The sequence below is a fragment of the Aspergillus pseudodeflectus genome (assembly GCF_044049435.1).
Source record: "Aspergillus pseudodeflectus strain CBS 756.74 chromosome Unknown BJX68scaffold_38, whole genome shotgun sequence".
Taxonomy (NCBI): Eukaryota; Fungi; Ascomycota; class Eurotiomycetes; order Eurotiales; family Aspergillaceae; genus Aspergillus; species Aspergillus pseudodeflectus.
This window is the reverse complement of record NW_027263814.1, coordinates 87717-111187: the sequence shown is the minus strand read 5'-3', so window position 1 is coordinate 111187 and position 23471 is coordinate 87717. Positions and strand designations below refer to the sequence as shown.

Here is a 23471-nt window from a genome sequence, read left to right as displayed (position 1 = left end):
TTAATTATGCTTCTAGATTGTCACGCGAAGCACACGAGCTAAACAGGGGGTATAAAGCATGAAGCTATTCACTGTCAAGTCCCATGTTCTGCTTATCTATCCACATCAAGTTGGCTGCAGTCCCTTTTAGTGCATGTGCAGGCATAGTAACCCAGTATAAGAGTCAGAGACAAGCATTTAAAGGCTAGACGTGGGTCCCATGGGTGTACAATAGGCTTCTTAGCGTATAGGCTTATCTGTTTAGTGCATGCAACTTCAGAATTGTAATTGTCCTGCGGCTAGAATCAAATAGTCTCCCCTACTTTAATACTAACTGCAATGTACTGGGTTTCTTAATGTTGTTTGTCGAACTGAACAGAAAAAAGACTGCGCGTAAACTCAGACAAAAGCTACTTGACTCTTCCATAAAGGCTTATCTGTAAATAGTAAATTGACCGCGGCCAGGACAGCTCAGATGGATGATTTTCAAACATGAAAAGCCGAAGTGTGTCCACAATGACACCAACTCTGTCCCGACATAACGTCTCCCTCATAACGCTATTAGTACATAAAACTGGGCAGTCGCGCATCAAACCACGTAGATCCCACACTAACGCCTAGCGTGCCTGAAGCTCACAGCGAGTCCTTGCTATCAGACGTCTGGACCACGTTCTCAGAATCGTCCTTACCACAGCCCAGCAGCTTCCCCTCCAGCCGCCGCTCGAAAGCCTTCGCCTGCTCTTGCTCTGACTCGTCGCAATTCCAGTTTAAAAGAACCTCAACGGTGACTTTTTGGAGGTTCAGCTTCGCAAAGACGAAAAGGTCGTTGAGATGATAGATTTCGGTCCATTCTTCGTCGGACCTTTCGAGGTCCGTGTCCATTCCACCCCCCTCTCCCTCCCTTCGTCCAACCACGATATGCAGCTGCTGCAATCCATCAAGACCGTGGGGTTCCCAGGCGGGCGAGAACGAAGGAGGAGCATCCCAATCCTCGGCTGTTGGTTCTACGAAGAGCGGGAGGTACAAGGCGACGCTGCGCACGAGTTTCCTGCAGGAGTCCCGAGGACAACCGCTGAACAAGGGCGAGACGAAGAGCTGGAACGCATGAGCCTGGAAGAAGGAAAAGGTATTTGTCGAGTACGGGATCTTGCAGGCCTCGCTGTAAACCTGCCTATTTGCGAGTAGGAGATTGAGGCATACGGGGTCCCCTCCGTAGAAGCCGTTGTCCGCTGCGCCCTCATTGCCCAAGTTCCATTCACACCAAAACAGTCCTTCTAAATCAGTAGCGATATCCATCTTGTGGAAGCGAAAGGACAAAATTTCGGTTACGAAGAAATCTTCCGCAAACTCATCCTCGTCGTCGTGGCCGTAATCGTCGTAGTATCGAACGCGGATGGTCTGATCGCCGAACACGAAATGATAGATTATCTGGCGAATCTCGGCGGGGAGGGCAAGGAAACGGAAGGGCTTTTTATCACGATGAGCACTATGTTGCTTTGTTAGCCCGCGGGACTTGGTGGTTAGACAATGGACAAAGCACGGACTCACCCTCCAGGTATACCGCGCTCAACCTCGCCATGATCCCCATCTTGATGGGTTGTTCCCGTCTCTTCCAGCGCGCTACCTTTATCTGAGTGAGAATAGCTAGAGGCAACCTTGCTTTCACTCTCACCATGCTCACGTTTGAGCCTGTGGTCGTCAGGCATGGTTGTTGTGTTGCTGTACGTGTGACGCGTAGGTGGATGGGCAAATGATAGCTGGGTCAAGTTGAGGAGGAATTTTTGATTTCGTGACAAGGCGATGGACAGTACTACAAGAGCTTATAGCAACCGGCAATCTCAAGTGGAAATCACCCGCAAAACAAAGTCGTGGTTGGGGAGAGGAAATAGTGGGGAGATCGTCAACAATCAGGACAGCAGCAGAACGGCTGTAGCTGGCACCTGACTGGAGAGGCAAAGGAACGTCGGCTCCAGTATTGCTCTCATCAGTAGCACAGCCTGCTGTAGCCCTGTAGTGAAGTAGTGAAGTGAAGTAGGAGAAATGGTGATGGAAGGAAGAGAGAAGAACCTCGATCTGTTTACCAGTAACACAAAAGCCAGATAGCAGCCTCAGGCAACCACGAACATCTGCTCCAGGTTTAGGCCCACACCACGCGGCTCCCTGTTGTGTTGATCAACCTAAAGTACCTAATGAAGGGGATGAAACCCCTATTATCGGCGTCAACAGAAGCTTCATGGCTCCTTTGTAACCTTGACCTTTGCCTCCTCCCATGACACCAGTAATCCCTCCTACACCACCCATTGCGAGTGCAGTAAGTCTGAATCTGAGTCCGCAGTGGAAGGGAGTCGTCCTCACACGAGCTGGAGGAGCACAGCTGCAATTATAACAGTACAAATACCCTGACATACCTCATGCAACTTCGTATCATGGTTTAAAGAGGTACTGGTCCGCATATATGGGGGCGCTGTAGCCTAAGGCAGCAAGAGCAAATTTCCTCCCCACCATGGAGACTACTTTCCCTCCTCCACAATACCTTCTCAGCCATCCGTAAGTTTTATCGGAGATTCCTTACCTCAACCCGCTGCCTTCTGAATACTGTCCCGAATTGGCACTCTTGCAGGAAACGGTACAAGGCTTCACAATAATATCACCTACCTCGGTTCTAGCTTGCAACATCCCGGGAAGCAGCTGGAATTGATGCCCAATGCGCGACGCGATGCGTGGATACAGTTCGCGAAAATTCTGAGGACAGGAAAAAAGCCGAGCCGTCAATGAGATTGGATACTTTGCAATATTGGGGCCCGTCTTTAATGCCTGCCCCGTTCTTCAACCGGAAGAACAATTGAGTGGCGCTCGTCGGCGTGGGGGATGCGGGGTTTGAGGACGGGGACTGGAAGGTGCCAAGCGCCTCCGCATTTTGGCAAGAGACACCAGGCACTCACGATGTCACACCACAAGGTAATTAAGGTGGGCTTATGGGGCAGTTTCTGACGCCTGCGTGATCACGAGGTTGAAAGCTTCCAGTTCTAGGCCTGTCGTCGAAGGATTTCTTCACCAGCAGTACCTACCAATTTCCCGAGCGTGCAGATGCCATTCGTCAGATTTTCGCGACTTCCTCGGCGCAATGGGTCGCAGCCTTGGCCACGTTGTATGTCGTCGGCGAAACTGAACGAGCGCTTGAAGCCTTATCGCCCAGTATCGACACCCAAGGTATGGTTTGCAAATGTATAAAGGATCAGCAAATCCCGGGCATACTTTTGAGCAGCGAGAACGCTCGAACAAATTACACTCCTTCTCGGCATGTGGACTTTCACATATCTCTGCCTAGTAGCTGGCGTATACTGGACACTGGGAGCTTCGGCTGCTGTGATTCAGGAGCGCGGAGTCCAACAAGGCTGGTCGCTGCAAGCTTCAAGTTGTCCAGCAGGAAGTGTACGCTGTGGGACCGCAGCATGCTGCCCCTCAAGCTTGTTTTGTAACAATCCAGGAAACTTCGAGGTGGCTGCGTGTTGCGCAACGGGTCAGTATTGCTGGAGATTCCCAATAACTCAATTCCACTGCTGACTTTTGGCCAAAGGAAGTGACTGCCGTGGAAGTGTCCAAGGGGCACCTAAGTGTGCAGATGGGGCCTGGTCACGCTGGCAGGGAGCATATGGCAATAGCTTTTGCTGTCTCACTGATATGATTGGCATCTATGATTACTCCAGGCCTGTTGCTGGGACCTGTGTCCCTCCAGGACAGGCGGGAACGGCAACCACTGCACAGCTGGTATGATTTCGAAGCAAGCAATTGCGCCAGTGATAGACTAAAAGTTGTGTCATTAAGGTGTCGAGAGGAACTGGCACCGCAACTGCCACTTCCACCGCGTCAACTTCCTCGGTTACTACGACGTCTGCCACAGCCACAACCTCGCAGACAACTACTCGAACGACAACCAGCGTTCCCAGCGCGACTAAAGCTGTATTCGCGCATTACATGGTATGAGAGATAGTCAGACCTGTCGAGGAATTCACTGCTAACTCTGGCTAGGTGGGATCGATGAGAGCAGATCAAGCACCTATTGATGTCAGAGACGCGATAAATGCAGGTTTCGACGGATTTGCGTTGAACACCCACACTCTAGAGTCTACAGATCAGTGGAACCTGAACACAATCCAATGGCTCCTGGATGCCGCCCGGGGTACCGACTTCAAGCTCTTCCTCTCCTTTGACATGAGCTGGGGACTGGATACCAAAAGACTCGGCGCATTCCTCACTAGATTCGCGAGCCACGAGTCCTATTACAAGGTAGATGGCAGACCATTCGTCAGTACATTTTGGGGTGGGAACATCCCCAACACTCAGTGGGATGCGGATTTCATCCAACCCTTGGTCGCTAATAATTCAAGGCCGTTTTTCGTTCCTGACTTTGATGATTGGTCTGGTTGGCCGAATAACTTTTTCAACAACTTTCCTTCGGTGGATGGCGCATTCTCCTGGGAAGCTGCTTGGCCCGCCCCAGGCACTGGACAGGTCCCGGTTAGCGATTCTGTTGACAGGAATATCCTTGCTCAGGCGCAGGCAGCGGGTAAAGTCTACATGATGCGTATGTACGCCCTTTTACAGTCCCTCTTTGCTGGAACAAGATCCATCACTAACACGTTCTCGAGTGTCCAGCGCTGTCTCCCTTCCAATTCAAATGGTTTGGCGGTGATAGATGGTACCGCATCGGCGAAATCAACCTCGCCCAACGCATGCAGCAGATCCTCGCCCTGCAGCCGCACTTTGTCGAAATGCTGACCTGGAACGACGCCGGCGAGGGCCACTACGTCGGAAACGTCTGGCCCGAGCAGATCGCCGGCACCGAGATCCCCAGTTACACGGATGGCTTCGACCACCGAGCCTGGCTGCAGGTGTTGACGCCCTTCATGGAAGCATACCGCAACGGCGCCACGGATATTGGCCAGATTCGGCCTCCTGGAAACACACCTGTTGGGGCATTGTGGTACCGTACGCTCCTCACGTCGGCGAGCTGCTCATCGGCGATTACGAATCATGAGCAGGCGCAAGATGCGATTAATTATGCTGTCATCCTCCCGGCCGACGCGAGCGGATACAGCCTCGATGTAATTAGCGATGGTCAGGTTATTGGCAGTTATCCTGCGGGACCTGGTTTGAATTATCGTATGGTCCTTGGTCTTCGGGCAGGGCAGAACCAGCAACTTGTGGTCCGTGATCCCGCGGGGGCTATCGTGTCGAGGGCAAGCGGGACCAAGGCGGTTCAGGCGCAGAGCTCCTCTGCCGTGTGTAACTGGAACTATGAAGTTGCGGGCTTGTCCTAAGGGATGGGAGACCGTGGGGGTGTCGAGGACTACTGCTCTTCGGGCCATTGGACCTGGAAGGTTAGTTAATATCCTCGGACATGTACCATCCTTTGACCATTCCTTCCCGGGTAAACCATTGCTCTTTTTGTCTACTCTTCCGTGTCTCCTCATTGATCGTCAAAACTGGAAGACGTGCATCGCACCGTGGAAAATTATCCAGCGGAAATTTCTTCCCAATACATCCTATTCGTCATTGCATTCTTGATCCTCAATTATCTGCCATAATCCGTTACCTCACACTCCCTCCTCTAAGCTATTACCATTGTACATCCAGTTCGGCGAATGAGCTTCTCTAGACACGTCCAGCTAGCCCTGCCTGTTGGAAACGTAATATGCTCTTCAGACTCTTTTCTCGCTTTTGCAGCGAGCCACAACTACTTGTCATCATGAGCTGGCAGCTCACCGAAATCACCTCGGAGCCTCTCTCCTTCCTGGTAAAATTCAGGCAGCTCCAAGAGGTCGTGGAGGGGAAGGGGCGGCGAAACCCCGGATTAAAGTTAGCGACGGGCAACAGAAGGAGATCCCCGCCAGTGCATAGAAGGCAGACAGGGTGGTGGGAAATCCAGGAAACAGTTTGCGCTTATGATGCGCAGATGTATTCTTACAGCAGATCTTCCCTGATTCAGTCGGTGTAAACAGCGGGCGGGTTTACGGTCCTTCTTGGCGGTTCTCGGGAATTTTCTCGGGGAATTTATCAAGTGCGTTCTCCTCAATCAGCCGGCCGCAGCCAAGACATGATTTATGCGAAAGTGCTCGCGAGCTACTACCCCGTGGACCATTCAAGTACCTAGCTTCTCCTCCTGCAGGTAACAAAGGTCTCCATTGAGCTCCCCGCACTGGTGGCGACGTCGCGTGGAAACACCGCACTCTCACCCCATGGGTACGTTTAGGTTCCTCCTTTGCAGGTTATCTTTCAGAAATGGCTTGGTGTAACCAATTGCTTGCAGGACTGTCGTCGTCCCAGTATAAGGACATGATTGGTGAGCCCTGGTACCACATGGGCAAGGCAAACCTGCTATAGCGCATGGAGTAGATCCTAAACGTGCAGCCTGAGTTTACAGAGGTGATAACTTGGGTACGTGATAAACCACACTCCCAGAACGCAGCTCGCACTTACTAACAAACGTAGAACGATGGAGGCGAAAGCCACTACATCGGAAACCTCTGGGAGGAAGGATACAGCACGGCTCCGGAGATTCTTGAATACGCCAACATGGGCGACTGGCCACACGACGCTTGGCAGCCAAGCACTGATCACATTGTTCATTACAGCGTTCAAGGATGGCAAGGCCGCGGACTAAATGGAGCCTCCAGGAAGTGTCAGTGTGCCCATCGGAGTCATGTGGTACCGCGGCATGTTAGACTTGCTCTGCGAGCATACCATCTAATGCGCTTCGGCGGTTGACAATGTGAATTATGCGGTTGTGTTTCCTGTGGGTAGCACAGGGTTGCGGTTCCGTGTTCCTAGTGGTGGAACGGTTCTATCTACTGTCGATGCGTTTGGGACCCAAGTATGCTGCTGTTCCGGGGATGGTTCGTGGTGCGCAGAAGGTTGAGGTGCTGAGTGGGAGCGAGACGATCTTGAGCGCTACCAGCGCTTCTCATGTGACTGATGCGAGCAAGTGTAATTTCAACTTTAATTCAAGGCATAAACTTTACCAGCCAGTGATATTCGGAGTTTACATTAGAGTGTCAGGTAACAGTACCCATGCCAGGAGCCTCAAAAGTACGCCTCAGAGACCAAATTTTCCACGAGATGGCTATTGATCTAACGCGAAGCTCCCCTCTACTTCTTTGTGACATATATATGTCTATTTCTCACAAACTCGACATCTCTTCTTTAACTTCAACCTCAAAAGCCAATTCCAAACTCCGGCTAAGCCCCCTTCCCCCAAAACAGCGCCGCATCATCCACAACCCTCCCCTCCCACCCCTCCTCACTCAACGGCCCCAAAACCTCCACAGCCGTCTGCCCTGCCTTAAAAACCTCCCGACACGGCAAATCCAGCGTCAGATTCTCCAAATTCCCCTCCCCCGTCAACTTCCTCAACTCCTTCTCCGAAGCCAAATATACCAACCGCCCTATATGCGCCCAGTAGATTGTCCCCGCACACATGGCGCAGGGTTCCCAGGTTGAGACCATTGTGCAAGAGGCTAGGTAGTCGAATGCGTAGTTATCTGCGGCGTTGCGCGCGAGTTCGCATTCTGCGTGGCGGACGTGTGAAATGGAGAGGGAGGTCATTAGGACGGTTTCGTTGTCCGGGGCGAGGAGGAGGGCGGCGAAGGGGCGCTTGGAGTGGGTTTGTCGGCCGGTGGCTTGCAGGGCGAGGCATTTTGTTGCGGCCAGGTTTAGTTGAGTGGGCGTTAGGGGTGTGAGCCCTGAGGGAGGGGACGTAGGTGGGAGCATTATCGATGTCTAGGTGAGTTGTAGTAGATGGTTTGGCCCTCTCGGAGAGATCTGAGGGGAGCGGGGTGTTATAGCGGGGTATTGATGCTGCTCTTACTGTGCACATGGACGTTCCTGCTTACTGCTAAAACAGCGGCATCCTCCGATGCAGGGGCGGGAATAGCGGCCAACGCCGGTTGCTTTGTGTAGGACTACATGAGAGTCGCTTGAACGTAAACGAGTCAGGCGGATAAGCTGTGTATGAACTAGCTCGAGGTAATTTGATTGGATGTAAAGCCGGCTTATCAGCAGGGAGGGACTGCTATCTCGACCGAGGCCTCGCTTACCTGCCGCGCTCAAAGTCGTTGGAGACTAGTGTGCATTCGCCTGGGGTAACAACAATTTTGGGTGATGGCGAGCCAATAGCATCGCGGCAAAGATGTCCGTCAGCCTACGGAAACGTGTAGTGTAGATTAGGGTTGGCATCCAGTATGTCTTTACCCTCTTATCTTATGAACCCCGGCCGCTGAGCAACAGCATGCCTATACAAGCCTATATAACAATATTTCGCCCATCTTATGTTGGATCAATAGCGAGGTCGACACTACCCATTGTACAAGCGGTGAACGTGTACAACTATGAGATTTCCAACATCTCGCTGGCCCCAGCTACTGGTGCCCCAGAGCGAATCGAGCTTCATGCGCGGCAACGTGCGGTGGACGAACAAAGACCTCGACCCCGTTCCTCCTGCCCTGCGGAAATGGACGGTCCTCAGCTTTATCGGGTACTGGATCTCCGACTGTTTCTCCGTCGCAAACTGGCAGCTGGCGAGTAGTATCATTGCCATCGGGCTTTCCTGGAAAGAGTCGCTGGGGATGGTCGCTCTCGGCTTCTTCATCCTGTCCATTGTTATCGCCATGAATGGTGCTGTTGGCGCCATATATCATGTCCCGTTCCCCGTCATTGCCCGCGCCAGCTGGGGGTTCTGGGGTTCCTATGTTCCGATCGTTTCGAGGCTCGTCCTGGCAGTCTTCTGGTTCGCGACGAATAGTGTCAACGGCGGTAATTCCGTTGTTGTCATGCTAGGGGCCATCTGGCCTAGCTTCCTCAACATTCCCAACGGCCTGCCCCAGGGCGAAGGTATCACCACCCAGGGAATGGTGGGCTTTCTCCTCTTCTGGCTCTTCCAGATCCCCTTCCTCCTCGTGCATCCGAATCAGCTCCGCTGGCTATTCCTCTTCAAGTCGATCATCGTACCAGCGGCCTGGACAGCCATGCTCATTTGGGCCTTTGTCGCAATCCCAAATGGAGGCGACCTCTTCGCGCAACGTAGCGAGCTGTCCGGCCCATCATACAGCTGGGCAATGATGTCGTCTCTGACAGCCGTCATCGGCAACTACGCCACCCTCAGCGTGAACCAGGCTGACTTCTCCCGATATTCCTGCGTCAGTCCGCGATGGCATATCCTATACATCTTTCTTCTTCCAGCATTCTTCACCTTCATCGCCTTCATCGGGATCGCCGTCTCATCCGCGGGACAGGCAAAATACAACACTGCCTCCATCCCCTGGGACCCAAATGTCCTCGTAAGCCTATGGGGTAGTCGCGCGTGTCGCTTCTTTGGCGCATTCTCGTTCGCCCTAGCGGCACTGGGCTCGAACATTTCGGCCAACTCGCTATCCGCCGCAAATGACTTTGCGGCGCTCGCGCCGCGCTACCTGACACTCCGCCGTGGCCAGATCCTCTGCGCCGTGCTAGCCTGGGCCCTCGTCCCCTGGAAGATCCTCGCCTCCGCAGGCACATTCCTCAACTTCATGTCGGCGTACGCAATCTTCCTCGGGCCCATCGCTGCAATCATGGTGTGTGATTTCTGGGTCGTCAAGAAGCGGAGATACGACTGCGTCATGCTGTATCAGCCCCGTGGGATATATCGGTATACGTCGGGGGTTAACCTCCATGCATTCGTCGCTTTTATCGTGGGCACGACGCCGAGTCTCCCTGGGTTGATCCATTCTGTGAATTCGGGAATTGAGATTGGCGTTGGCGTGCATCCGTACGAGTTTGGGTGGCTTTTGGGATTCGCTGGGAGTGCCGCGGTGTATTTGGGATTGGATTATTGGTTTCCGTATCCTGGGGCCAAGATACCCGTGGCTGTTCTTGTGGATGATGTATTGGATGCGGCTGGGCATGATGAGAGTGAGAGTGTTGAGAGGGAAAATGTCACGAATGATCATGAAAAAGGGCTAGAGGGGATACGCAAGTGACGTTGACCTAGCTACAAAATCTATTCGCTGGCGTCTAAGCCTACTACAAAGCGCCATAACGAGCCAAAGCATTTATCTCGGTCTGAAAAGATGGCCAAAATCCTACAGTGCGAATTCCAGTTGACCTGACATGGTTGATCCTTATCCGTCTCCCTTGCGTGGTTAGCGACTCGTTTTGGTAGGGCAGTCAAAGAAGACTCCATCAACGGGGTAATTGGCTCCACTAATAGGGTTGATACTACTCGAGCCATTACCCTTTTAGGAAGGCGGGGGGTAGCTTGGAGGCAAATGCATTCACCCACACTTCACTGCAAAACTGTTGCCGGGCCTTCTTGGAAGTGAGGGTAATTGTGAAGACATCCAACCTGAGGTTAAATAGATACTGCTGGTTATGCTGCGCGTGAGAGTCGCTCGTTTGGAGTATAACTTTCGCCCAGTCCGTTATTGATCCGAGGTCCCACGCGAAAGATATGCAACTTCCTCAAGAGGGGGATCAATAGATCTTCCTGCTTTCTTGCCACGGCGGAGTAATTGCCCTGATATACCGTGGGCAGCACTAGACCCTTTGCCTGGCAGATCCCGTATACTTTTTGCACATCCTCGGGGGGGTAATTCAGAGTCCGAAACGCTTAAACATGCCAGCTTCATAGGTATCGTTGATTCCGGCGAGTGTTTCTTCAATGGGAACGTTGTAAACCGGAGCATGAAGGTAGAAGACATCAACTTTTGGAACCCTGAGGCTCTTCAGGCTCTCTTCGGCTGCCTTTAGGATACCCTCACGGGAGTTTGTTTCGGCGTCAAGGGCCCATCCACCTATCCATTTGGTGTCGATGTTGAGGTTGTATTCTAATCCGGCGTTCAAATCTCCGAGTTTCTGCTAAGCACCTTGATACGCCTGGGCCGTATCAAGGGTGGTGCCGCCGTACCGCTGAAAAACTGCCAAGCCCTGACGGATATTGTCGTTGGACTGTCCCCAAAAGGTCTTGGGATCTCCAAATGAGGCGGTGCCTAGGATAGGCTGGACGGTATGCGGTAGAACCATACTTTTCGCGTTATGGCAGATAAGGTAGTGGCATACAACAAAAGCGGAAAGGTTGACCAAGAATCTCAGTTCAAAAACAAGGAGAAATAATGGCGTTTTTAGACATTTCCTGGGCTTCAGAAGCGAACCATAACCGGAGCTATTGGAAACTATCCCGACCTAAAGGTAGGGTTGACCGACCAAAGTTTTCGCCACCAAAAACCTAGTGGGGTCTATTCTTCACATACTCCGTGCATCGTAGTCATCCCCCGGTGTATCTCCGAGACACACGGAAATAGCTATCCATGTTACGGTTCGACATGCAGTGATAACGGCAGGCCGGGGATAGCGGAAATAAGTAGTCCTTATAATGGACGCAGGAACCGAATCTTTAAACGGATCATGATCTTTGTCGATTCAGTGTGTCCCATTCTAAAAGTTCAACGTACAAAGCAGCAGTCTCAACAACGATCACGTCATATCTGCAACGCCATGGCGCCTCCAAACTCAAACCTGAAGATTGTCTTTGGGGCAATGACCTTTGGCAAGCCTGGTAAGCCTTGATAGTATTTTTGGTCTACCGTGTTCTCTCTGACAAATTAGGAACTTTGGGGGCTCGAGTGTATTCCACCGAAGACGCGGGTCAAATTCTCGACATTTTTCAACAGCACGGCCATGACGAGATAGACACTGCTCGACTGTATGGTGGGGGTTCGTCCGAGGAGATGCTTTCTGACCTGGACTGGAAAGGGCGGAAGCTTGTGATGGGCACGAAACTCTACCCTAATTATCTCGGGCATAGGGATGCGCCTGAGAGATACTCCCACAAACCAGAAGACATCCGCCGAGGTTTGGTCAACAGTTTGCGGGCGCTGAATACCGATAAATTTGACCTCTTTTATCTTCATGGTCCCGATCGGAAGACTCCGTTTGAGGATACACTGCGGGAGATTAATGTTCTGCACAAGGAGGGGCATTTTAGTCGTTTCGGCGTCAGCAACTATATTTCTTGGGAGGTCGCTCAAATGTGTGAAATAGCCGAGAAGCATGGCTGGATCAAGCCGACGGTATATCAAGGGATCTATAGCGCGCTGCAGCGAAGCATTGAGCCCGAGCTGATCCCATGTCTACGGCATTATGGGATTTCGCTCTATGCATTTCAGCCACTCGCGGGTGGTTTCCTGACAGGAAGGTATACTCGAGATCAAGAGCATTTCGAACCCGGATCTCGATTCGATCCAAAAGGGCTTCAAGGAGCGCTGCACCATTCGAGATACTGGAATGATGCCTATTTCGACGCTTTGGATCTTCTGCGCGCTTCAGCTGAAAAGCATACTATCTCAGTGGGTGAAATCGCTATGAGGTGGCTAAAACATCACTCGCAGCTGAAGGAGCAGCTTGGCGATGCTATTATCATCGGAGCAAGCAATGTTGCCCACCTGACACAGAACCTTAGGGATCTGGAAGGCAGCCCTCTTCCAGATGATGTCGTTGAGAATGTTGAGAAGGCTTGGTTGTTGACTAAGGGGGTTGCCCCGAAGTACTGGCATTAGCAAATACTCTCAGGTCTAATAAACTAAGGTCATCTATCTGGGGTTTTTTTTTTGTTTTGGCCTTGCCTCTAGTCGCTAGCTAGGCCACCGTGGTGTACGAGATTGAAAGGCCCTGTCACTTTAATTGCAGAATCAATGCAAAGCAGTTGCGTGCACTGAGAACGAATCATAGACAAGGAACCCCTCAACAGCTGTGCCTCGACCAGCCTTTGCAGAGCTATTCCCTGGCGGGGCCACCTGAAATACCACACTTGGTGCCTATCTCCATAATCCTTTTATTGGTTCCACCTAGAGTGGGGCCATCCAAACATAGTAATGTTGCCGCCGCCTGTTTCCACTCATTTTGGTGGGGTCTTAGAGCCGATAGCTCCGGAGAAATGCTTTAAATGCTGACACTTACTTACTTACCCCCTGAACATTCCTACCCTGAACTGAAACTAAAGCAGGCAAAGGAGTATCCTGCCTCATACTACACCGGCCAGCGGCCTTCCATGTGTATATCTGCCGATTGGCGGCCGGAAGCTGGGAGCGGTGAGATGCAATGCAGATAGTCAATAAAGGACAAGATGAAAACTTCACTTTCTTTCTTTTTCCTGCACATTCCCAACAGTCGGACGGTCAGTCGACGGAGATGATAGGGGATCTAAGAGACGGTGCTACGACGGATGTTGGTAGACAAGTCCATGACTGCATATCTAATACACAGTCCTGCGCCAACCAGAGTTCTAAGGTCTCTCTACCTCTCTTTAAATCTCCATTTCTAGTTCACTTTGGCTTGCTCTTCCTTGTATATTTTTCTATGTTAGAAGAGTGGAGCCTGCTCTAAGAAGCTAATCCCACAGACCTATACGCCCCCAGGTGATCTTGGGAGTACAAGATGTGCCACCAACAACTGTTGTGTATGGGAATATGTCCAGAGAGACCTGGTTATACTCTTTTAAAGCGGGTCCATCAGGAACCGATTCACACTCCAACGCGGTTCCGTGTTTGATGTATCGGTGCAGGCATTGCGGGGATAGCAGCAGCCTATAAGTACCAGCAGCAGCTAAAGGAGACTGTCGAATTCCCCATTTATGGAAAAATTCCAGATGTCGGTGGAACATGTTACGAGAACAAGTACCCTGGATGTGCTTGCAATATCCCCGCACATGGGTACACCTACTCTTAGGAAGGGAACCCGGAATGGTCACGCTTGTAAGTGCTAGAATGATAAGGGCTAAGGATCTTGAGTCAAAATATTCATTAACACGTACCCATTCTTACAGTTACGCTGAAGCACCAGAGATCCACGCGTACTTCAAAGGATGCGCTCATCAATGGGGATGTATGAAGTATATCAAACTAGAGCATCAGGTGATAGAGGCAAGGTAGTGTGAGGCAGATTTATCTTGGAAACTTAAGATTAAGGAGTTGCCAACTAGCCGCGTGCTAAGTAACTAGTGTCATGTTCTTTTAAGCGCTACAGGGGTGCTAAAGTAATTACACACTTTTCCTAGAAACTAATATTAAACTAACAAGTTCTGTCCTAGCAACTGGAAGTGGCCAAACATTAAACGGCTACATGAATTTACGGGAAAGCTTCTACATTAGCTTATTGGGATTCGGAGTACGACTTTACTAGAAAGACCATAGCAGTTATCAGTGTTGGATCTTTAGCAATCCAGATCGTCCCTAATCTTCAGCCAGGTAGGTCCTTTGTATGGATCATTTAGCATATTCTCATAACTAATCAGTCTATTAGTCGTCAACAAAATAATCAACTTCATTTGGTTACCAATCTAGGTTACTTCCAAAAGCAGCGAATCTTTGGCCCGCGCTGGGCGAGAGACCAAGTATTCTCCGTCCGATATTAGCAAGTTCAAGACAGATAAGACTTACTTCCTGGAATATCGGACGAAAGTACAGAATACTGGTAGTGCTTCCTTTGGGCTATACTACAAAGACTCTAAATTGGAAAAGCAAGCCTTTGATCGATTCACCGCGATGATACGGTCAAGATTAAATGGTAATAAGGAACTATGCAACAAACTTATTCCTAAATTCCCAGTTGGCTGCCAGAGGTATGATCAGAGTTTTCCCCGAAGATTTGAGACACTAGAACGCTAAAGCAACTGCAGATTTACTCCAGGCCATGGTTAACTGGAATTATTAGTAAAGCCTAATTCTAAATGTTGTTACTGATGGTGGATAAATCAATCACCCCAACAGGGATCTGCATGATGAATGGAGTTAAGTATGCGCTTGATATTATAATATGTGCTACTGGCTTTGATATAAGTTCTTGTCCAGCCTTCCCCCTTATTGGAAGGAATGGTGTTGCAATCTGAGTGACTTTTGGAAGGAACAGCCTCTGTACTATTTCTTAGTGGCGGCTCCTGGCTTCCCAAATTACTTCAGTAAGTCAAGATGCAAATTGCTGGGCCTAATGTAATCTGAAGAAAGACTGTTGCTAATCTAGCACAATCTCAGTCACGGGTGGCCTAAATAGTCCAATAGCAAACGGATCACTTATTTCTGGTCTAGAGACTGAAATCGACTACGCCTAAGCATGTGTTAGAAAGATGTACATAGAGGGAATAGTGTCTCTAGAAGTAAAGCGCGAAGTAGTTGACGCCTTCTTACAGCACAAGGACGCTATGATGGATATGATGGTGTGGAGCGGTGGATGTCGAAGCTGGTATGTTCTTCACTTCAGTGCCTCTTTTCCTGAATTATCGTGCCTAATGCTAAAAATTGATTTAACCCCCAGGTACAAAAATGGAACTCTGGACGGGCCCGTAATAAGACCATGGTGTGGCTCAACATGGCACTTTAACGAAGCCCTTGCCACGCCACGCTTCGAGGATTACGAAATTGGCTACACTGACCTGAACCGCTCCGCCTATCTGGGCAATGGGAGAACATTGAGGGAGATGAATGGAGAAGATATGGCTACGCATCTAAGGAGACCGGGCGCTGAATGAATAAGAGCGCCAACGTATCAGATTATAAAAATCTAGCCATTTCCTGTATCTGCCTGTTGAACCACCAGGTTCTCGAGAGAAGATGCCGAGTATCAGCTCCCATGGCTATTAGGGTGATGTTTCGTCCATTTAACCCCGGTAGATGCTGTCTTTGAATTCATCAGCTATCCCTTCGGTGATGGCCTTGCTGGGGATTCTTCCTTGACCCTCACGCCTGCACCTAGCCTTGGCTGGGAAGCGGAAGCCTTGGAAGACACTGAGTGCGGTAGTGCTCTTACGATAGCCGAATGCCAATATTTACCTGGTCACCTTGCACATATATTCGATAATCTACATTAACGCCAAAGAAACGCCATCAATTTCCTCCAGAATTGATGATACCAAATTTGCACATCGTGCCACAGATGCTCCGTCAAGGACACGGTGGTCAACGCTCCAACTCAGCACGGCTTCCTGGCGTTTGACTATTTGCTCGTCACCTTTTGCGTCCATCATGAATCGTGCAACACGCTCAACTTTGCCGACCGCCAAAATACCCACCATAGGAGGGACAATGATTGGACTGACAGCGTTGCCACCAATGCTTCCAATATTGCTCACCGTGAAGGTCGCACCTTGAAGGTCCGACGGCTTGAGCTTTCCTTGCTTGGCAATATCACTTAAGCGGTTGGTCTCCTCCGCAATCGACATGATGGACCGGGTCTGGACCCCCCGAATCACTGGGACCAATAGACCCTTGGGTGTGTCCACTGCAATTCCGAAGTCGTGAGACCCCTTCAAGACCAGTTCAGGCTTTTGGGACTCGCCAGACACTACCAAATTCGAATTCAGTTTCTTATGATGTTGAAAAGCTATTGAAAGCGCTTTTATGATAATCGGCAGGAAAGTGAGCTTTGGAGCAGGTCTCCCTAACACCTCGCTTGCGAGATCCTTCCGCGCGTTGTGTTTTTGACGGATCGAATCAAGAGCAGTCAGGTCGACAGAATGAGTGTAGCCCAAGTGTGGAATACTAAGCGACTCGGTCATGACCTTGAACATTTGCCTCTCAGTCGGTGTTAGAGAAATGGTGACATCGGAGGCAGTTGCGGCAGCCATTAACGTTGGCTGCTGGGGCGTGACTCGGTCATTAAGGTAGCGTTGCACATCCTCCTTCATAATCCGCCCGTCCACGCCGGTGCCTGGTACATCGCTGATGTCAATGCCATGTTGCTTCAGCATGACCCTCGCGGCCGGCATCGCGAGCACAGTCCGAGCTCGGCTCTTCGCAGATGACGGATTTTCTGCAGACGACACATCGAAAGCCTTCTTCTGGGGGCTTTCAGACTGCATATCATTATCAAGATTTGGACCTGAATCTCTCGCTGCCTCGGCCGGGGGTTCTTCAAGGATTGGGTTGCCCTGGTCCGCAGTGCTATCCTCGACGTCTATGTCCAAGAGCGGCTGGTATTTCGTTAGCATAGAGCCAAGAAATATCACGCATGACCGCTATGCTTACCTGCCCGACACTTGCTATTTCATCCACCTCATGGTGGAGCTTCCCAATGACACCATCATATCGAGAGGTAATCTGGCTTATGAATTAGCCCTGGCCTTTTCATACCAAGTTCTTCGCGTGCGTGCCTACCTCGACTGATGCCTTGTCTGATTGAACCTCGCAGACAGCATCAAATTGATTCACACGATCACCCGGCTGGACAAACCACTGCACGATTCGACACTCGGTAATTCCTGAAAGGTATCAACACATTGCCCCTTTTCCCCCATCATGATATACTGTACCTTCACCAATATCGGCCAGAAGATACGGCTGAAGTTTCGCCTGCGAAGGTGTCTCATGGAAATAGCGGTAACCACGAAGCCGGGGATATTGCGGTTTTGCCGTCAATGAACATCCCCCAAGTTTGCTAAGAGCCCATCCGCGGCCTCTGCTCCGGCAGGCAAGCGCTGCCATTCTTGTGTAGGTTTAATAATAAAACGGAGTCGAAAACACCCCCGCAAAGAAAAAAATCAAGAACAAGAAAATAATCGAGAATTCCAAGCGAGGAACAATAACGGCGAGGGAGCAAACAAGGCCCGACAGTTGGTCCACGGTGCTGGCGGTTGTCCTGCCACCAAGAAAATGATAGAGAACTAGCTTGAAACAAGTAACGGAATTAACAGAACATTTATTACCAACGAGGTGGCATTTCCTCGAGATATTGGTTGTCCGAGGCACCTCCTGCAGGATATTGGTAATCTGAAAGGGCTGTGCGGCATCCGCGGTCGCTTCGTGAGGGTATCCGAGGGTGAAGGACGGCGTCTAATCGGTACGCTCTCTTTTCGTACTTCACCCCTCCGAGAATAGCCGTGGCGAGGAGTAGATAGGGGAATCAGCTGCTCCAAAAAGTCGCATGTGTTACTCTCCCATTCCCCTGTTTCCCATCTGAAGTTTAGCTATTATCTTTGCTGCTTGGGATGGCTGTCCGAATTTGCCAAACGTCGGCGCTTTTCCGACGAAGCATACCATCCGCACGACAAAATGCTACCTTTATGTTTACTCGAACACTCGCCACCAATCAAAGTGACGGACTACCGTGAGCTAGATTTGAATGACAAAGATCTAGAATACTGCTAATCGGGCCGAACAGAAAATTCCCGCAGGCGATGGGGAGTCCCCGGACGACGCGGATGGACTTCACCTCCCCGAACCAGGTACCATGCATCCCAACGTTCCATGTGATGAATGCAAGGGGAGAAATGGCAGACAAGGCGCGAGAGCCACCAGATGTTTCGGATGAACAGGTATTGACATGGTACAAAAACATGGTTACTGGTACGTGAGAATCGGGTATATACTCTAGCATGCACGCTTAATTGATCTGTGTTGCAGTCAATATAATGGATTCAGTAATGTTCGAGGCACAACGGCAGGGCCGTGTAAGCTTTTACATGGTCTCTGCTGGGGAGGAGGGCGTTACTGTAGGATCTGCGGCGGCCCTTGATCCAGAGGACGTTATCACCTGTCAATACCGCGAACATGGGGTTTTCCTGCAGCGTGGATTCGAACTGAAGGATTTCATGGCTCAATTAACGGCAAATCACAACGACCCTGGGAAAGGGCGGAATATGCCCAACCATTACAGTGGGAAGAGTAAAGTCAACGTGGTAAGTTCGGTATCTTTTGAGGGAAATAGCATTCGAGGAATTAATCTTGTACAGCATGCAGTTGCATCAACACTGGCTACACAGATCCCACATGCTACAGGGGCTGCATACGCGTTGAAAATGATAGCCAAGGAAGACCCAAGCAACCCTCCCCGGGTGGCAGCTGCCTATTTTGGTGAAGGAGCTACTAGCGAGGGAGATTTTCATGCAGCCGTAAACGTCGCCGCTGTCAGAAAATGCCCTGTCCTGTTCCTCTGCCGAAACAATGGATTCGCGATTTCCACCCCGACAACTGAGCAGTATGCCGGTGACGGAATTGCTATCCGGGGTATTGGATATGGTGTTGAGTCTATCCGTGTAGACGGAACGGACATATTCGCGGTCTATGAAGCAACAAAAGAGGCGCGGAGAAGGGCTCTTGAAGGCGGCGGACGACCAATTATCATAGAGTTCATGAGCTACCGGGTATCACATCACAGCACCAGCGACGACAGCTCTGCGTACCGGGACAGCAAAGACCTTGAAACTTGGAAGACACGAGATAGTCCTATTACGCGATTACGGACGTGGCTCGAAAACAGAGGCCTCTGGAATGAGCAGATGGACAATGATCTAAAAAAGTCTGTTCGAAAAGACGTCCTCAGAGAATTAGTCGCCGCTGAGAAGGAGCAGAAGCCTCCCCTGTCTGCTATTTTCGATGATGTCTATGCTGAGCTTACACAGGAGGCGAAGGAACAGCGCGAGGAGCTGCGAAGGCTGCTGCAGAAGTACCCGGCGGAGTATGATGTTCATGAGCACAGGAATGGTCTTGGGGGTCTCTAATAATTTGTTTCTTTTAATTGAATATTGTATGTCTCATATTTACTCTCTGTTCCACTCCTGGCTCTACCACTTGAACTGATTATACATCGAGGGCTGCAACTTCTCATCGAAACTCTTTACTTTTATGGATTTGAGCTTTGCACTGGTATTACTACTTTCTGCATTTCAAAGAAAAAAGGCCCTTCACGCTCCCTTTCAGAACGACGACAGAACTGGAGCCTCTGCTGGCTCTGTAGCTTTAGGTATCCAAGGTCTCGAGAATACCATCGTAGATTCCTGTCACGATTCTATCAGTCATCATTTTTGCGTTTTCTGCGTTTTCGAGGCATCAGGGTTACTTACTCGCTACATCGGGTATGATATATTTCTCCCATGCTAGACCTGTATGCGTTGTCCAGCCCGCAACCCGCTTGACCGGAGCGGAAAGATGGAAAAATGCCTTTTCCTGGATTTTAGCTGAGACTTCTGCACCAACGCCGTAGTTGACCATGCTTTCATGGACGACTACTGCTCTCCCTGTTTTCTTTACACTCTGCATAACAGTTTCCTGGTCCCAGGGATACAGCGTTCGGAGGTCGATCAATTCAATCTTGACACCTCGTTCCCTCTCTACAGCGTCAATCGCGGCCTGGCAGGTATAGAGAGGGCGACCATATGAGATAAGGGTGAGATCACCACCTTCCCGGAGGACTTCTGCTTTGCTCAGAGGGAGATAGTATGGTTCCTCCGGGACTTCTTCGACAGCTGCACGATAGAGGACTTTTGGCTCCATAAAGATCACAGGGTCTTGGGAGTCTAAAATTGCAGACAATAATAAACCCTTTGCCTGTGACGGTGATCGTGGCATCACGACTCGGAAACCAGGGATGTGACAGAACATGCTCTCGGGAGACTGGGTGTGGTATCTAGAAGTGCCAGCCAGCATCTAATTAGTGTCGTCGCAGAAGCTCCAGGACTAGTGGAAACATACAATGCACCATGGCCAACGCCTCCGCAAGGCATTCGGATGACCAACCCGCCCAGATTCGCCCCAGTAGTTCCCTCTCGGTATCGGAACTTACTGGCTTCATTGACGATTTGATCAAACGCAGGCCAAACGTAATCTGCGAATTGAATTTCCGCCACCGGTTTCATCCCTTCCGCGGCCGCCCCAATCGCAGCACCAACAATGCCTTGCTCGGTGATTGGTGTATTGAACACTCTGTCAGGGCCAAACTCTGCCTGAAGGCCTGCAGTGCACCGGAAGACTCCCCCGAATGCGACATCCTCCCCAAAGCACAGAACCCTGCTTGAAGCACGGAGAGCAGTCGCTAGCGCTTCATTCACGGCTTGACAAAGGTTCAGTCTCTTGGAGGGACCCTCTTTGGGAAGACCTGAGATAGCGTTAAAGGTGTTCGATGTGTGATGTAAGAGAGGCGTGGTCTTGAAATCAATAGGTAGGTTCAGCCGTCGGCTCGGTGGAATTGTGGAAGAGTAGTGTCGGACCTGTAGAGAGAACAGGTGCGGGGGTCGAAAGACGGCCATCTCAACACGATCAAGGAGGATAACTACCCTAGCAAAAGGTACTGACTGTTTCTTTATTAGTGGATATCGGCCTGCGTGGTCGAATGTGTAGAGGCAGCTGCGGTTACCCGCGGGTGAGTTATACCTCGGGCGGCGACTTGCGCAGACAAGCTATCGGGAGATTACAACATAACTGGGTATCGTATGATTGGATATCTATTTCAAAACCATTTCTAGCTCACGTCCGCGCAAAAGCCCAAATAGGGTTCCTGTACTAGGTGCTGAAAGGCGTTGAAACCGTCTAGTGGGTCATCTGAGGAGCCGGAGCGTAACCTAATGAGACTAAGGGTTGTATCGGAGTAACGATGATAGACTCCTTACTGCTTTGCTAAGACAGATCGTATCCGCCGGTGACATGTTGTCACCCACAGCCAGACCTTGGAAACTTGGTTCTTATTAAAGGATTACCCTACCGCGGGAGAGTCATCGTGAGACCTTTAAGAGGGAGAAAAACAAAACTTGTGGGTGACTGTTGCTAAGTACATAGAAAAGATATCTGGAGATCTTTTGACCATGTTGCATCCAACCATGGCTAATCAGGCTTCCTTCAGAGCGGCAACCAGCGGAGAGCTATCCTGTGTCAGAAGACGATAAATGAGTAAATCCCAATGGTAATAGAACTGGGAAACTTGGGAGCCGTACCGCAAAAACCTGAACAAGGCTCAGGCGGGGATGATTGCTCTCGACACTGCTATCATCCACTACGAATCGACTTGCAAACTGCATTTCAAGGCTTTCACCGTTCCACAGAGTCATTTTCACAGCGCCAATAATCATGAGATCGTGGCCTTCGCGATCATTGGTAAAAACCTGGAGGACCTGATGTCTCCTTGCAATCACTTTGCCCCATGCATTATCACGGCTTTTAGAAATCTCTGCCCGGAGAAGTGTCAGTAATATTGAGAAAGTCATTCTGTATTAACCCGGTTCACATATGCATATTTCAACCTCACCTTCTGTGCCGTTAAAAGTCCCTGTGGAAGCAACCAGCTTCCCAGTCGGAGCAAACACCTCACGTGCGAGTAGCGGGCCAGCGTCTGGGGTCTTATTGTCTGCTAATTCATAGAAAGAGGCAATAAGGCTTTGGATGTCCGGATCCACTGGAACAGAGGACCATTTTGTTGATTGCAGTACGTAACTCATGTTGGGGTGGGAGCAAGGAGGTGAGTATCGGGAAGATTGGAAAAACGAGAAGAAAAGGAAAGCAGAAGGGTTAAATACAATCCCAGCGACCGTGATTCCTCAAGCTATGACAAATTATTTAATATTACCGCTTGTTTCGGGGTTGGAGTATTCAGGTAATTTCACTTAGAATCACCCCCGAGAAAGAGGGGGGAATTACAAACAAAGAGTAGTTAGTCGATATTTAGGATGGCGAGACTGCATACTTGCAGTAATGATAGGTGCGAATGCTACATACAAGTTTTGTGAGGGCAATAATGGCTACTCAATAATAATCTTGTTTCTGATACTACCAAGTCCTTCAATATCAACTTCAACAACATCTCCTGATTGTAGCCATTGAGGGGGATCTAGAAAAGCCGCAACACCACTTGGAGTACCAGTCATAATAATCGTCCCTTTCCTTATTGTGGTTCCGCGGCTGAGATGCTCCAAAAGATCACTGAGCGTAAATAACAGGTCACTGGTGCGACTGTTTTGTCGTTCCTCCCCATTGACCAGGACTCGCAACGACAGGTCTGGAATTCCGTCGACCATTCCACTCTGCATTGGCTCAATGTGAGGGCTGACGATTAGGGGTCCGATTGGGCCAAACTTGTCAAAAGACTTGGCGTATCCATGCTGATGGCCGGACTGAGGAGGCATCTGCCAGAATCGCGAGGAGACGTCGTTTCCAACAGTGTATCCGAGGACAAATTCCAAGGGATCATCGCCGATACGGAAATTCTTGCAATCTTTGCCAATAATGACGCATAACTCTCCTTCGTAGTCCATGTCCAGGCATCTTCGGTCGATATGGATATCCTCAAAGGGCCCAGCAAGCGCGTCCGGTGGTTTTATAAATACTACCGGGTGTTTGGGGACCGGAAAACCAGCTTCTTCGATATGGCGCTTGTAATTGAGGCCGATACCGTAGAAGAGAGGCACCGAGGGCAACGGGCAGAGCACCTCGGCTACTTCTGCCTTCTCGTTCGTTGGTGAAAGATCCCAAGGCACTTCGCCACTGTAAACTGGAATCTGTTTGCCTTTCCAGTCGGAGAGATCGTCTGTTTCGCCGTAATGTATTTTGCCACCTGTGTCCCTGAAACGAAGTAGACGGTTGAAAACAGCGGCCATTATGAATAGAAAAAGGGTATAGAGCTGGATTTTGCAAAATTTGATAGCTAGACCCGCGGATTGTGCTGGGTGTATATTTTTATTTGTGCCAAATAGTCGTGTTGCCCTCCTCAGG

At 50.2% G+C, this 23471-nt stretch overlaps 10 protein-coding genes across 10 annotated transcripts; 4 read left to right on the top strand and 6 right to left on the bottom strand.

The window, feature by feature from the left end:
- Positions 1–612: 612 nt before the first annotated feature.
- BJX68DRAFT_269306 (uncharacterized protein) lies at positions 613–1685 on the bottom strand (the record flags this gene model as incomplete). The annotated part of the gene is made up of 2 exons (XM_071046303.1): positions 613–1465; positions 1528–1685. 2 exons carry the CDS (start codon positions 1683–1685, stop codon positions 613–615), a joined length of 1011 nt encoding a protein of 336 aa, XP_070896477.1.
- Positions 1686–3660: 1975 nt separating this feature from the next.
- BJX68DRAFT_269305 (glycoside hydrolase family 71 protein) lies at positions 3661–5300 on the top strand (the record flags this gene model as incomplete). The annotated part of the gene is made up of 4 exons (XM_071046302.1): positions 3661–3747; positions 3805–3957; positions 4009–4564; positions 4636–5300. 4 exons carry the CDS (start codon positions 3661–3663, stop codon positions 5298–5300), a joined length of 1461 nt encoding a protein of 486 aa, XP_070896476.1.
- A 1918-nt stretch (positions 5301–7218) lies between these two features.
- On the bottom strand, positions 7219–7749 carry BJX68DRAFT_269304 (nucleoside deaminase; the record flags this gene model as incomplete). The annotated part of the gene is made up of 1 exon (XM_071046301.1): positions 7219–7749. One exon carries the CDS (start codon positions 7747–7749, stop codon positions 7219–7221), a length of 531 nt encoding a protein of 176 aa, XP_070896475.1.
- A 617-nt stretch (positions 7750–8366) lies between these two features.
- BJX68DRAFT_269303 (nucleobase cation symporter-1 family protein) lies at positions 8367–9992 on the top strand (the record flags this gene model as incomplete). Its single annotated transcript, XM_071046300.1, has 1 exon — positions 8367–9992. One exon carries the CDS (start codon positions 8367–8369, stop codon positions 9990–9992), a length of 1626 nt encoding a protein of 541 aa, XP_070896474.1.
- A 613-nt stretch (positions 9993–10605) lies between these two features.
- Positions 10606–11034, bottom strand: BJX68DRAFT_269302 (NADP-dependent oxidoreductase domain-containing protein; the record flags this gene model as incomplete). Its single annotated transcript, XM_071046299.1, has 2 exons — positions 10606–10805; positions 10878–11034. 2 exons carry the CDS (start codon positions 11032–11034, stop codon positions 10606–10608), a joined length of 357 nt encoding a protein of 118 aa, XP_070896473.1.
- Positions 11035–11505: 471 nt separating this feature from the next.
- Positions 11506–12566, top strand: BJX68DRAFT_269301 (aldo/keto reductase family protein; the record flags this gene model as incomplete). Its single annotated transcript, XM_071046298.1, has 2 exons — positions 11506–11566; positions 11617–12566. 2 exons carry the CDS (start codon positions 11506–11508, stop codon positions 12564–12566), a joined length of 1011 nt encoding a protein of 336 aa, XP_070896472.1.
- Positions 12567–15859: 3293 nt separating this feature from the next.
- Positions 15860–17480, bottom strand: BJX68DRAFT_269300 (2-oxoacid dehydrogenases acyltransferase-domain-containing protein; the record flags this gene model as incomplete). The annotated part of the gene is made up of 4 exons (XM_071046297.1): positions 15860–16969; positions 17025–17096; positions 17154–17257; positions 17309–17480. 4 exons carry the CDS (start codon positions 17478–17480, stop codon positions 15860–15862), a joined length of 1458 nt encoding a protein of 485 aa, XP_070896471.1.
- Positions 17481–17983: 503 nt separating this feature from the next.
- On the top strand, positions 17984–19495 carry BJX68DRAFT_277431 (thiamine pyrophosphate-dependent dehydrogenase E1 component subunit alpha; the record flags this gene model as incomplete). Its single annotated transcript, XM_071048329.1, has 4 exons — positions 17984–18102; positions 18157–18341; positions 18399–18673; positions 18728–19495. The coding sequence occupies 4 exons, from the start codon at positions 17984–17986 to the stop codon at positions 19493–19495; spliced, it is 1347 nt and encodes a 448-aa protein (XP_070896470.1).
- A 238-nt stretch (positions 19496–19733) lies between these two features.
- Positions 19734–21019, bottom strand: BJX68DRAFT_256905 (alpha-ketoacid dehydrogenase subunit beta; the record flags this gene model as incomplete). Its single annotated transcript, XM_071043251.1, has 3 exons — positions 19734–19771; positions 19838–20400; positions 20466–21019. 3 exons carry the CDS (start codon positions 21017–21019, stop codon positions 19734–19736), a joined length of 1155 nt encoding a protein of 384 aa, XP_070896469.1.
- A 1482-nt stretch (positions 21020–22501) lies between these two features.
- On the bottom strand, positions 22502–23356 carry BJX68DRAFT_269297 (fumarylacetoacetate hydrolase family protein; the record flags this gene model as incomplete). The annotated part of the gene is made up of 1 exon (XM_071046296.1): positions 22502–23356. One exon carries the CDS (start codon positions 23354–23356, stop codon positions 22502–22504), a length of 855 nt encoding a protein of 284 aa, XP_070896468.1.
- Between the last annotated feature and the right edge of the window lie 115 nt (positions 23357–23471).